This window comes from Arvicola amphibius, chromosome 7 (assembly GCF_903992535.2).
Source record: "Arvicola amphibius chromosome 7, mArvAmp1.2, whole genome shotgun sequence".
Classification (NCBI taxonomy): Eukaryota; Metazoa; Chordata; class Mammalia; order Rodentia; family Cricetidae; genus Arvicola; species Arvicola amphibius.
The window spans coordinates 99,204,346-99,218,639 of record NC_052053.1 but is presented as its reverse complement, the minus strand read 5'-3'; the positions used below and the strand labels follow the sequence as shown (position 1 = coordinate 99,218,639).

General features: G+C 44.1%; 1 protein-coding gene across 15 annotated transcripts in view; it reads left to right on the top strand.

The window, feature by feature from the left end:
* LOC119818468 (DNA repair protein RAD51 homolog 2-like) overlaps window positions 1-14,294 on the top strand; it is a 437,860-nt gene that overhangs the window by 271,629 nt on the left and 151,937 nt on the right. For 12 of the 15 annotated variants that reach the window (XR_005286124.1, XR_005286130.1, XR_005286128.1 and 9 more), the window contains one exon: window positions 10,721-10,817. The exons of 1 other annotated variant lie outside the window; for it this stretch is intronic. Coding sequence is in view for 4 of the 14 variants with exons in the window: in XM_038335844.1 (XP_038191772.1) it covers window positions 10,721-10,817 (97 nt within the window). In the remaining 10 variants the exon portion in view is untranslated. Of the gene's footprint in view, window positions 1-10,720; window positions 10,998-14,294 lie in introns of those variants that run through there. 2 more of the 15 variants (XR_005286133.1, XR_005286132.1) reach the window with 2 other exon arrangements.

Genomic DNA, 14,294 nt, shown 5'->3' with positions numbered 1-14,294 from the left:
GCACCAAGGCATACACGTGAATAGAAAGCACCACAAGTAACAAAAACACCTAAAAAGGTCATCAGAAACTCAGGGGGCCTCTGGAACCTCACCTCCCTGCCTTTCTGAAGAGCTCAGTAGTCAGGGACAAGGAAGTGGGCAGAGACAGCCAAACAAACTTCATGCAGAAGTGACTCCGCCACAGAAAGTGCACAGCACAGCTGGTAGGAAAGTTCCTCTCATGTCTCCTGTGAAGCTCAGAGTCATCTGACAATTGGCCTGCTTCTTTTCCCCACCTAGGTGGCCAGACTCTCTTGGCCCCGTGCTAACTGCAATATTGCTTATAGTGGGTAAATGCACCATTAGAAGCCACAGTGGCTACCCTGTCACAACTAACCAAGAGAGTGTGTCATTTCCTGAGGTGGGCCCAAGATCACAGATACAACGCCGCCAGATTGGGCTAGAGATGGAAACAGCACACTGGCCTGCTACTTGTGGCTTCCTCAACTGTTGCCACCCCACCCCCAACCCCAGTCCCAGAACCCAGGTGCTAACGTCAGCCCATTGGGGTCAGGGAACAATGTGTTGATGTGCAATTAGTGTTCACCATGCCTATGGCCACAACACCACAGTTGCTGGCCACAAGTTTCCCCCTGGGGTGTACTTCTAGGGGAAGCAGTCCAAAGAAAAAGCCTCACCATCGTGCTGGATTTGAACAAATAGCAGACACTGTCCTCAGTACATCTCTGAACTCAGTGCTGGAGGTGATGCAGTCAAGATGATGGGAGGAGGACGCTTAGATGTGTATAGAAAGCTGAAGAGATTCCGCCTCCCTCTGTGTGTGCTGCCTCTCCTGGAGCCCGACTTTCCTCTAAGGATTCTTGTGATCAGCAACTCTCCTCCCCAGTTTGGCTGTGGATTACTTTGGGAATCCACTCCAGGGAAAGCCTGTGGCCAGCAATAGCAGTGCTGTGCCCATAGGCATAGTTGCATCTCAGTGTGCTCCCTCGTCTCAATGGACTGGCATCAGCACCTGGTGGTTCTGGGGCTGGGGAAGGCAGCAGTGGAGGAAGCCAGTACACTAGAGAGACTTTTACTCCCAGATCACTGTGCAGAATGTGAATTCTCTGGAGTGGAAGAATTTTTACCATAAAGACAAATGTACCCAGGATGTCCCCCTCCCTTTATCCTCAGCCACTGCCAAGTATCTCTGGGCAGAGTGGCTTTCTCAAGGTTGAAGATGGTGAGGCCCAGAAACAGTCATGGAATTCTGTGTACAACACCAGACCTGACGCAAACTGAAACATGGTTGGCACTTTTCTCTGCAGCCTTCTCCACTAACAGTCACCGGAATATATTCTCCCCATCATGTCTGTGGACTCAAAACTTTAAAGTACAGAGGAGTTAGGCACATTTCCCAGAATTGCACAGCAGAGTAATGTCAGAGCCAAAACTAAATACAGGCAGGCGGCTAGGATCCCACAATCGTAGGGTTTTTTTCCCCCCAGGTCAAATTGAAGCTTGATGTTTTATGACAGATATTTCTAAAAGAAAGGTCCTGACAGCATCACCTTTTCCCAGATAATCGTTGTCTTACAGTTAGTCCTTCACCATGGGAATAGCAGACCGACATCCTGAAGTCTTATCAGTTCTTTGTTCTAGAACAGACAGTTGATATTCGCTGAGCTGAGGGGGTGGGGGGGGGATGATCTTTTTTTCATCATGGAATGATTTATAATTTTCCAGAGCTTGGCAAAACTAAGCGAGTGAATAGTAAAACCAGATTTGTTTTTGTGATGCTCAAATTCCAGAATATTTAGTCTGACTTTTCCTCACAACAAATGCTGGATATCTCTTTCCAAAGATGGAAGTGGGTAGGAAGAGAGTGGGAGGGGTAGGGACCTGTGCCTGGAAACATAGCCTTTGGACCTGCATGCTGGGCCTACCCTGTTCTTAATCCATTTCCCTCTACTCAAACATGTGTGGATGTGAACACACACACACACACACACACACACACACAAGAGGGGGGGGAGAGAGCTTTCCTTTTTTGCTCTCTCTTTTCTGTCTGCCTCTCGCAAGGCTCTCTGGGAGCAGGAGATTTGGGACAGACACTGTCGTGGTTGGGAAGCAAGAGAAGAGCATGCTGTAAACCACCCCAGGGCTTTCTCAAACTTTGTGTGATGGAAGGTCTCAATGAACCTGAACTCTCACAGGAGAGTTCTGGCCTCTGTCTTCTTAGGAGCAAGGCATTCTGTAAGTTTTAACAGAGTTGAGATCAAAATTCAGAATGTCTGACTCACCCAAGGCTTTGTTTGAACAGAAAGGCCAGGTCACTGTCATGTCTGCAATTAGGATGCTTTAAAGTACAAAAAGTAATATTTTAATAATGTTTCCTGGAGCAGATAGACTGTTTTCAGTACAGAAAGAAAGAAAGATGCCTTTGGAACCCCTAAAAGGCAGTGGCTCGTCATTTTGAAAGCACTGTGCTTGTGCCTGGCTGATGATGTGCAGAGTCAGTGCCCATATTCTTGTCAAGTTGCTCTTTCTCCGCTGGCCCTGTTCCTCAGTGGGCTGCCTATTTACAATCACTGCACTCAGCCCTCCTGGCCCAGTTAAGGTGATTTTGAAACTTCACTGATTCTGTGTAGCAGGCTGTGGTCATTTTTTGCCAGGGAGTAGGCGGAGGAGGAAGTGGTGTTCTGGGCATAGAACTCCCTGAGATCACTCTGTGGTTTCTCTTGTCAGTCTACCCTTTGAACTCTGCTGCATGTAGACACGAGTCCCACGAAGAACTTAGCTTCCAAGATACCTGTGGCCTCAGAAATGACCAGTTTGCACATATTAGAAAGACTGACATAGTTTATGTAGACTGCCTTGCATGCTTGACTTTCCAGAAACTGAAGCTATTTGGTATGTGGCTCAGAGTTATTTATTAGTTTGACTAGTGGCTTGTTATCAACTGACTTTGGGCAGTCTTCAGTGCATGTCTGCACATGAGATCCCATAGTTGAATCCCATGACTAATAAATTGGATTCTCTAAACCAAGGCATGGAGAAGTCATCTGTTAAAGTAGGTCTGGGCTCAAAGACCCTCTCTCCTCTTCCTACTGTTGCTTTAGGAAGGAGTCAGATTAACCTATAAGCCCCATCTTGCCGTCTGGACTGTTGAACTCAGGAAAGTGACTACTTCACTTAGTGGAAAATAGAGATGATAAAATCTGTCTCTAACATGCCCACACACGAAGCTAATGATAACATTTATCATATTCATGATATCTTTAAATAGATCAGTCTGACTTGTTTGAAAATGTCATGTGAAAACCTACTATTTTATAATCTATGTATAGGGGGAGAGACAGAGACAGAGAGAGAGAGAGAGAGAGAGAGAGAGAGAGGGAGAGGGAGAGGAACATTGTATTTAATGTATGCAAGGAATTATGCTCATCCCAGAAGCCAGATAAAAAGCCCAGTGCAAGATATGGGATCTTTCCCCCCAAGTTGTTGATTAGAGGTATTCTAGAGATAAAAAAAATCTACTTCTTGTCTACTAGAACTTGATGATAAGGCTCTGTTTGTGAAGACACTGCACATTGTTCATTGGATGTGGAGAAATTAAGTCAGTACTGACCAGGAAGCCTCCTCCATTGGATAGCTTTCATAGTACTGTAAGGTGTTATGCCAGCCACTGAGGGGAAAAAGTCATCAACATTCTTACCTAACTGTGGACCCTGGGAACCCTAAGAACTACGAATAGTGACCCTCATGGTAAAATATGCCCATGGGTACAATAGTGGCATGAATGTTATATGGTAACCATCAATTTCTGATTGGATTTAAAGCCCACACCACCAAAGGAACCACATTCTTGGTACTATAAATCTGGCTAAGAACCCACAGTGGGCTGCTCACGGGCCCCAGAGGTGAGCATACCACTATTCTCTCATGAAACAGACACATATCAAATTGTCTTATAAACTCGTATCTCTCTACCTGTAGGTTAGTGCCACTCTCAGGCTTCATCTGAAAAGTTTCCTCGTGCATTCAATGGTGGTTAGTACAGAAACTCACAGCTGGTCAGACTGTAGAGAATAAGTGTCAGTGGAGAGCTCACCCACAAGTGAGACGTCTGTCTATATCACACTCCCTCCTCAAGGCTCAGGGACCACAAGAGGAGACACTAAGTTTATAAGAATCAGAGTTCAGGGAAGACCAAAGTGAAATGTTGTCTTCTGGACATGATAGAATGCCTGTGCTATGAAGTCACAGCAGCTATGTCGTGGAATATTTTTCTCTTTTGACTTGTTGAGGAGCCCAGTATCCAGTTCCCAAATAAATCACACACAGAGCTTATTCATAGATATGAATGCCCAGCCTTGACTTGTTTCTAGCCAGCTTTTCTTATGTTATCCAGACTACCTTTTACCTCTGGGCTTTTACCTTTCTCTGTTTCTGCATACCTTTCTTTCTTCTTTCTCTGTGGCCTGCTATGTAGCTGGGTGGCTGACCCTTGACATGCTCCTCTCCTTGTTCTCTCATTGCTCCTCCTCTTCCTCGGTTCTCCTTCTATTTATACCCCCCGCCTACTAGCTAGCCTACCTATCCTTTCTCCTGTCCCGCTATTGGCTGTTCAGCTCTTGATTAGAACCATCAGGTATTTTAGACAGGCAAAGAATCACTGCTTCACAGTTAATCAAATGCAGCATACACAAAAGTAACACACCCGAAAATAATACTCCCCAACACAGCTATAGTTGCCTGTGCAAGACTTGTCCAATATCATGCCAGTCAACATTGTAGCATGGAAGGAGAAGAGATTCACAACTCCCCACCCCAACCTGAGGAGCTATGGACAATTGGTGGCTTATGAGAAAAAGAGTCATTTTTCTTTAAGGGAGTGGTTACTGGTGGTTGACATTCTCCAGTGAGTGTCCCCACACCCAGAAGTATATGAGCAGCACAATTGGAGTCAGTTATTAAAGAGTGTTTTTAAGAGGACAGAAAATTGGGGGAGTAGAGAGGTGGGAGTAGATCAGGGAGGAGTGTTTTGGGGGACAAATGCGATTAAAATATGTTGTATGGAATTGTCAAAGCATTAAGAAATATTTAATTGACTTATAAATATTGAGTTACTAGTTTGATGACCATTAATATTTCTTCTGCTGCTAAACAGGGCCAGGTACTACCTTTTACCTATTCTACCCCTGCCAACCACAAGCTTTGTCTTCTTCGTTATCTTCTAAGAGTTAAGTTTAAGGCACTCCTTCAATCACTGGTAGTCCTGGTAGTCCTCCACTCTGTTTTCTCCAGTTGATGCCGACGCTCATGGTAGGCTATGGTATACTCGATGGCTACTCATGGACGCCTCGGCACTGACATTTCTAATCCTTCAATGTGGTGTGGCTCAAACTAGACACTCAAGTGCCCATTAAAGCAGAATGTGTTCTGGACCAGAATCAGTAATCTGGAGGATGGTGTGAGTATAGCCTTATATCATAGAATAGCCAAAGATAGCTCAACTGAAGGCGGGTGGTCTGCACTGGGCCCATACACTAGTGGACAGTTGGGCTCAGATACTCAAGTACCCTGACCCTTAGGCCTGAGGACCAGCTTATTCTGCTCCAGCCCCCGATAGCAAAGCTTTTGACAGCTGCCTTTTTAATACCTAATGGAAGTGGGTCACATGTTTTGTTGGTGTATATATTTCCCAGCCATCTCTCCTCTCTAATTCCCAAGTCGTCTCTGTGACAGCAGCACCTGTTGTGCTGTTTATGAGGATGTACCTTGAATTCGCTTCTTTCTAGAGAAGTATTTTCTTTAAACGAGGCCTTGTGCCACCGCGCGCAAAATGATGGATAGGATGCAGTTATAGAAGATGATGCAAGAGGAAACCTGGAATGCAGGATGTAGAGAACAGAGGAAGGCTGAGCGGGCATGGCCCATGTCAGGGACCTCGTAGCCTCAGGTTCAGAGGGAAGGTGTAGCCTTCCTGGGGGACCAAGTGCTAGTGTTGACAGTGTGTGCTGAAACCATCAACCATAGCTTTCTCTCCACAGGTATTTACAGTCTGAGACTGCTCCTATGGAGATTAGGAAAATCTGTCCCTTAATCCAGCTTTACTCCATAAACTCGGCCTCCTTGTTCCTCTGTACACAATAAACACGATGAGATTCTGGGGTGCTAGTTTCTCCAGCTGAAGGCCAGACTGCCTGTCCCAGTTTTCTGTCCGTGTGCCCATCTGTCTGTCTTTTATTCATTTTCTCACCATTCTAGTCTGGTTCATTCCTGGAACCATGATAGACATGGCATGGGGACTTATCTTTGAAGGAGGAAATGTCCCCTTCTTTGTGTTGGGGGGCAGTATTAGCAATGGGACTCATGGTCTATGCCCCGTTATATGAGGGTGCCTTTGCGTACAGATAGGCTTTTTATGCACCCTATAACCAAGGCAGTGCTAGAAAACAAGTAAGTGATCTCTTCATTAAAAAAAAAAATTCAGTCAAACAGTAGTTACTCTATAACTTGCAGGGCTCCTGGCCCCCCTGCTCAGTAGGAGGATGGTGTTCTCCTAAGTAAATTCTGAGCCAGATTCAGTCTCCTCTTGATTTCAGATGAAGCCATGATCATTAAAACTCTTATCTTCCCTTTTGTCCAAGAGTCCCCCTCTGGCTTTGTAGTTAGAGTTGATGCCGATGTACGTACGTTGTGTTTTCAATTAGCCGTGCTTTTAAGGAAATGGTGAAAATAACAGATGCACTTCCAATTGAAGTTTTATTGCCTTTAAAGATATAAATAGCAAATGTATGTTCTTTGTCAATGGTGAATAATAATATGCTGTACAAAGGTGCCCCCTGACTTTTGTTTGTGATTTTTTTGTTAAAATTGAGAAACTATTTTTACAGTTTTTAACAGATACAAAAAAACCATGCATACACATATATACTAACAGGCTCATATGTAAAGTTGAGCATGAGACTTCTGAACAAGCAAAGCACAGTCAGCAAAGGATGGCGATGGACAATGACAGAGAACCATTTGCCATAGGCTGGGTACTGTGCCAAAGATCTTAAATAAATTGTCAAGTCTAGTGCTCGAGCTCCTGAGGGTTAAGCAATCAAGAGAAGTTACCCTGGCCAGTGTCATTTAGGTAGAAACAGTAGAGCCTAGATCTGAACTCCAGCCCGTCTAATTCCAAAGCCACTGCCCTAAACCTCTGTGCAAACTGCTCTCACACAAGTTTATGTCCAATATCAGAAGCCCCAATTGCTCCAGTCGAACAGAGTTTATGAACAGCCCTCTGAAGTGTCAGTCGGAACTCGTTCTCAGAAACCAGACAGTGTTAAGACTCTGTTTATAACTCTGTAGTAGTATTTTATAAGTTAGTTTAAGAGCATAGTTTTCACATCTCCAGATTGCCTCAGAGAAAAACACGTCTGTAGGCTTCTGTCCAAGTTGTGATTATTTGTAATTGATGCTTTTGGAAGTGTTTCTGTTCCATCGTTTTGCTAAACACAGGTTTAGAAAACCACACAGTTCCATCTGATGATGTGATTAGCAAGCCCCCCAGTTTCCGGCCAGTGGATGCCTTCCGCTTCTTGGCTTTAAGACCTATGATAACAAGGAAAAGATAATCTACAGAAAGAGAAAAGCTTTTCTTCTCCACCTACCTCAGTGGAAATGTGTATTTTCCTTCCTTCCCTTCCCCCTTCCCATCCTGTCGTTCTTCTGCTGGGAATCCAACCCCAATCCTCTCGGCTGCTAAGCAAGTGTTCTGCCACTGACCTGCAACCCCCACCCCTCAGTGCAGCTATTTTTGAAGCCATCTGTAGCTCGCTGGAGATTTGCAGGCTGTTATCCGTTCCATACAGTAAAAACATCACCTCAGTACGTGTTTCCGTTACAAAACCAATGTTGAAAAAGAGTGATGGAAATATTTTAGCTGATACCTTCTCATTGATTTATACAGGTCTGGAGAAGCCATGTAGTTCCCTTTCCTCTTAATGTCCCCAGTGTATGAGGCGACAGGCTTTATTTTACATGCTAGGTACTATATTCTGTGACACTAGTTATATATATACATTATTAGAGATTCAGTCATTTTCACCAAGCCATCATCTGGAAGAGTCCCACAAAAATGAAAGCTCACTTTTGTTATCATATTCCTCATTGCAAGCCTAACCAACTAAAAATAACCTTGAAATAGTTCAGAGGAAACAACCTTCATGTCCACAGATAACTGATCCAATAAGCATACCATAACAGAGGGATGCCAAGTATGGTCAGATGTGTGATATTCGTGAATGAACAGACTGTTATGGGGCTGGTCCTAGTGTCACACACTTTAATCCCAGCTCTGAGGAGGCCAGCTTGATCACCATAATGAATTCTAGAACAATCTGGACTACATAATAAGACTCTCTCAAAAGAACTAAATAAATTTTAGAAAGAAAAATGAAAATGTAATATTGAAACTTATCATTTTGTACAAAGAATATATGTTAATAAACATTTTTAATAAAATCAAAGCTTGTATGTCTAGACTTCTCAGAAGTCACATTTTAAGAAAAAACTAGAACATACATTGTTTTGCTTCTTAGTAGATGAGACACAAAATAGTATCAGAACAATATCAGTGTCTCGTTGGCTTTGCGTCAACTACTTACCTTTTCTATGATCTTTTAACATCAATTATTTAAAGATTTTATCTATCATTTTATGTGTATGAGTATTTTGTCTGTATGCTTGTGTACCTCATACATATAGTTCCTGTGGCAGCCAAAAGAGGGAAACAGCTCTCCTGAGCCAGAGTTGCGGGTGGTTGAGAGTTGGCCCGTGGGTGCTGGGAACTGAACCTGGGTTCTCTGTAAGATCAGCAAGCTCTCTTAAGCACAGAACCATCTCTCAAGACCCGTTTTATTCAAAAATTTGTGGTTAGCTCAAAAAGAAAAAGACTAAGCTTAGTGAGAACTCTCTGCTATAAAACTAATTTCTGATATGAAGATCATGATTTAATATTCGGTTTTTAGAACCAATGTCTGAAGCATCCTATGCCATTAGCTTCCATGTCATCCTTCTAGAATAACTGCAGTGCTTCTGGCCCATGAACTTTCACTTAGTACTGGGAGCCCCGTTAAGTACTTCCTATTGCTTATCTCACCTAAGTCATGTAAGCGTCTGTAAGATAAGTACTATGTCGTCTGTAGAACATGGGGCTCAGCAGTTTAGCAGCTTTTCCAAGGTCACGGCTATCAAGGTCACAGTTCGAATCCAGCTATATTAAACTCTGTAGTTTATAGTATATACTATGAAGTGAGAGGCGAACATAATTTTTAATTCATACTTTCACATGAGCGCTTGCTAGTTTTAGGCATGTTCACTGAAGACAGCCCGTGTGACTCTTCCCAGTCAGGATGAGAAGGAGCGAGGCGGCAGGATCTGAGGTGTGAGGGTGGCAAGTGCTGTGTGGGCTCCTAGAAAGCCTGGCCAGCATTGCAGAGGAGCTGGAGACTCCAAGGGTCCCTGAGACTGAAGCCTCTGAGAGCTTGTCTCTGCTAATCGAGCCCCTCATTTCTCAGCCTGACCTTGTCATGCTACTCACCTCTCACCCCTCAATTAAGCTGCCATTGGCTCAGGATTTATATGTGCCCCTGGTCCATTGAAGACACAGTGGCAGAGGTATGGTGGAAAAGCTGGGTAATGGGGGGTATAGCTGGAGGTAGAGCATTTGGCTGGCATTCACAAAGCCCTGTTCAATCCCCGGCACCATGAGAAATTTTGGTAAAAGAGATTATTCTGTTCATATCAGGATGGCTAACCCTCTCGAAGGACCAAGACAGTTCTGTGCTATTAGGTGCACATTCTAAGCACTGAACTGTGCACCAACAGACATTTCCTTCACGTGACCAAGATGCCCAGGGGTTTCTACTCGTGATGGGTACCCCACCCAGAACTTTTGACAGTGAATGTGTTCTTGGATGTTCTAGCATTTTATCTTCTTTTTAGATTGTTAAGCAGTAGAATAGACTTACTAATGGAAATTTTTGAGGGAAAGAAAGTTTCTTGACTTAGCCAGATAGGAAAGTGCTGTATAGGGTTGGGTCATGTAAGGTAAGTTGTTTAGAGTCCTTTCCTGGAACTTTAATGCTGTGGTGTATTAAAGTTGTGGCCACTTATGCCTTAAATGCATCGTGACACTGAACTTCTTGGGTTTCATCAGCTAATGTAAAAGAAGCCTGTGCTGTTCTTTTAGAGACGAATCTTATTTCTGTTTCATACATTTGGAAATAAAGCTGACTCTGGGGATAACAGGAAGAATCCGCTGGTCTCCAAACTTCAAATAATGACTTTAGAAACCAGTACCAGCAACATCTTAGACTTGGGACCTAGTTTTCAAAAAAAAAAAAAAAATGATAAACTTTATATAATGTGCATGTGTGCATCTTAATTCTGGTTTGTCTCCTGCTTTTAGCTAATATTATAACACTTCTCAGCCTGCTCTGTATTTGGGAAGGCGCAATCAGCCATGTCAGCTCTGAAGAAAGCCCACCGGCTTCTGTTTTCTGGGTTTTGAATAGCGATAGACCCTGCCTGATAAGCTGGCGAAAGTTAGAGCTGGGGTTTTCCTACCTGCCTTTATCACTCTCCTCCTGAACCACAGTCTGCCTTTTGATAGCTCTAATAATTAATTTGGTCTTCTCTCTTTCTTCTCCCTTCCCCCTCCGTTCTCCCTGTCTGTTCACAGGTTATCTTGACGAATCAAATTACGGCCCATCTGAGTGGAGCCCTCCCTTCTCAAGCAGACCTGGTGTCTCCGGCTGATGATTTGTCCCTGTCTGAAGGTAAAGGATCTGTCCTGGAGAGACTGAAACTTGACACTGACATACAGCCTCCTGCCTCCTGCTGAGAGCTGGGAGCCCTGGCTCCTGGACGCTGGTCAGTGCTGCCTGCTGGAGCCTGGTGATTTAGGCTTGGACATCTTGCTGGGCACCTGATCTATTCTTGTCTTTTGCCGTCTCTGAGTGAGTTTCCTTTGAGTCATCTTTCCACACATCCATCATCTCCCCCAGGAGGGAGTCTTGTCGCCCTCTGTTGTGCCTTGCTAACTAGTTGCTGTTTCTGAAACTGATGCGCCAGCATTGCCTTTGCTAGTGGTCCCATTGCGATCTCGCCTTTTATTTGTACTGAGCACCTCAGGGAAAGTATGCAGTGGTGCCATGTGAAAGAGGTGTGACGTTCCTGATCAGCTTTGCAGAAGGAGCAAGACAAAGTCTCCCCAGTTGTAAATCTGCCCTTTCCCTACGACCTCCTACTTAGCAAAGGTCAGACGGGCTGGGATTTAAGGGCAGTGAACCTTGAGTGGTTGGGGGAACTACATCAGCATCCAGAAGGTGGTTTCTAATTTTGTTAAAGTCCTTTCTTGACATTTCTGAGCTTTTCTAGTTGCAGTTGAGTTTGGGGCACAGTGCTAAGGGTCTGAGTAGACTCACACAGTCCTTCCAAGCCCACTTTCCCTTTCTACTTTCAAAGAATTGGCCCTGCTGGAATCCAGGGGACTTTCAGGCCTAGAAAGTCTCCTGACTGCCAGACCAGGTAGCCTGCATGGGTCAGTACCACTTTTGTCTCAGATTGGAAGCCCCAATGTCTGCTTCTTGGTGTTGTTTTTCATGTGAAAACAACCGACGTGTTTATGAACGCTGTAAAGTGCTCTGTGTCCCTTCTTTCTGCATTCAGTGATCTGTCAACCTTCTGCCACCTGAGCTGAGAACCTGAACTAGCTGGAATTCACCTCTCTTTCAACTCCTCTCATCAAATTGGCTTTAGCTTTCTTTTCAAATATATCTTTCATGTGTCCCTTTGTTTTCTTTGTGATTTGTGTTATGATCAAGTGATTTATTAAAACTCATAATTGGCTCATTTTAATAAACCCTGTAAGACCTTCTGCTTCCATTCTGCGATGTGGTCTTACTCTAGGGTGTGTCCCTCTTACTCAAAATGCCAAAGATTGTCTTTTCTGAGGATGCGCTAAAATATGTGTGCCAATTTAAAAATATTCAGGAATTTGAGGTTTATTCTAAGAGCCATGTAATATAATGTGGGAGTCAGCAAATGCAAAAACTCCAGTATCTTTCTTTTGAGTGGCCTAGTTTCTAGAACCCCACTAAATAAGGTTAATCCTTCTTAACGCTGCCGGGTCAGCCCTCCCCTTGCTGGTCAACCCACTAAGTCTATGTCAAGCATGCAATCTTCTGATGCCCTTCTCTCTGTCTCTAGAACAGTGTTTCTTTCTTGTTCTCTCATCCCTCTTCCCAAGATCCTCCAATCTCAAAGGCTGCCTCTTGCACAGAGCCTCCTGGCCTGCACAGTTGATCTTGCTCTCTCCCTCTTCTGTCCTCTCTGCCTGCTTGGGTATATAAAGAAATGCTCTAAGAAGGTTAACTTTTCATATATTTTAGAACCAGATTGGTAGATATGTCTTGTGTGAGAGATCAAACTTAGGGCCTCAGGCATATTATAATCGCAAGTGCTTGACTACTGAATGTATAACCAGCGCTATGCTATATTCTTTTTGTGCGCATGTTCGCATGTTTTATCACAGTGACCAACCAACAGCTGTAAACCATAAGGAGATATTAAGTGAGTACCACAGAAAATAGAGACCAGCACTCTCCCTAGAAATATCATTAAAAGTCATCTTAATTATACACACAGCACACGCGCACACAAACACACACACACCACACACACACAATTTGTTCAGCTCTGAGGAAACCAAAAGAGAATATCTTGCTTCTTTATTGGAACATAAGTGCATTTCATTTTTTTTTTTTTTTGGCTCCCTGCTTTGTATTAAGCAAAGGAGTAGAGCAAAATGGAGGGGAAAGAAATGGCTTTGAACTCTAGTGTAATGGCAACAGGAAAATAATGAGCAGCTGGATAGGAAAGAGAGATCCTAGTTCATCCTTAGCTAACCAACTCCTCCTAATTATGAAGCCCTAGCGGGAAATGAAGCAGATGGGTTTTTTTGTTGTTGTTGTTTTGTTTTTTTTTTTTTAAGTGTTTTTCTTGTATTGAGGGAACTTGTAAAGAGAACATAGAAATATTTTTCCCAAAGTTTACAATGGAGTTACTTACCAGTGAGTTAAAATAAACAGATTTTGGCTGGGGAAAACACTTGCCTAATACTCATGAGACAGTGATATTCTATCCCAGAACTTTAGACCAAAACAAAACAAAAAACAAAAACAGAACAGAAAGGGAGGATTGCGGGGAGCAATACTTAGAACATGCGTTCTTGCTCAAACATATTGCAGTGGTCTCCAAGTGTCAATGACAGAGATGTGAAAGAGATGGCATAAAATAGAATAAACCGCTTGTGGACTTTAGTCCTCTATTTGATCACCTTTGCCCATGTGTAACTATGACCATGGCAGATCTTTTGGACCTCAGTTTCTTCTGTTTGATGTTATTTCCGAAGGAGTAGAAGACTGCTCAAGTCTTTTTCGGTGCTGACATGGTGCGGTGGTCTGCAGCTGGGAAGCCCCCAGCCACGGGTGGCTCTTCTGGTTTATGGAGTCCTGTAATGGATTTCAGCTGCATGGCAGAGACCCCTGCTTAAACAGTGCTCCCTTGAAAACAGTTATGAGAGCAGGCAGCCAAGAGCAGCCAGCAATAAAATGATCTGGGCTGACCTGAGAAGAGCGCCCAGCAGGAGTTGATCCGGGAAATGAAGTCCCTTCTGCTCTGATGCAGAAAAGGGAATACAAGTGACCTGGCCCAACTGAGCCATCTCTCCTGCCCGAGCTGATCCTGTGCTATTAATATCTGCCAGCTGCAGGCCCAGAGCATCCCCTGCTGAGATCAAAGGAGCCCCTATCTTAGCTGGAACAAGGTCATCTGCACAGGGCTATAAAAGTTAGTCCTGGCTGGCTACAAGGATGGCTGTGGGGGAGGAGAAGTCAGGAGATGGGAGGTACTCTCCTGCTCCTTTCATCTCGGCTGACCAGCTGTTGCCCTCCCAGTGTTTGTAGAGTTGAGAGTTCTTTGTTTTTGTGTTGCTGCCTCTGCCTTATTCAATTTGTGCCTGGGTGGTTGTCTGGATTAAGCACACCCAGTGCTCACAGTTTGGGTCCCCGATATGAGTCCCTGAATTGAGGTTGCAGTGTTGAGTTACCCAGCTCCCAGTTGGGAAGGCCAAAGAAGGGAGGCGTGACCCCATAGGCCAAGGCCTTTCTCAGCCTACTCCTGCCCTACAGCTTGTGCCTTGTGAAGGAATTCTTAAGAAGACACATTCGATTACTTGGCATTTTGAAGTCTGC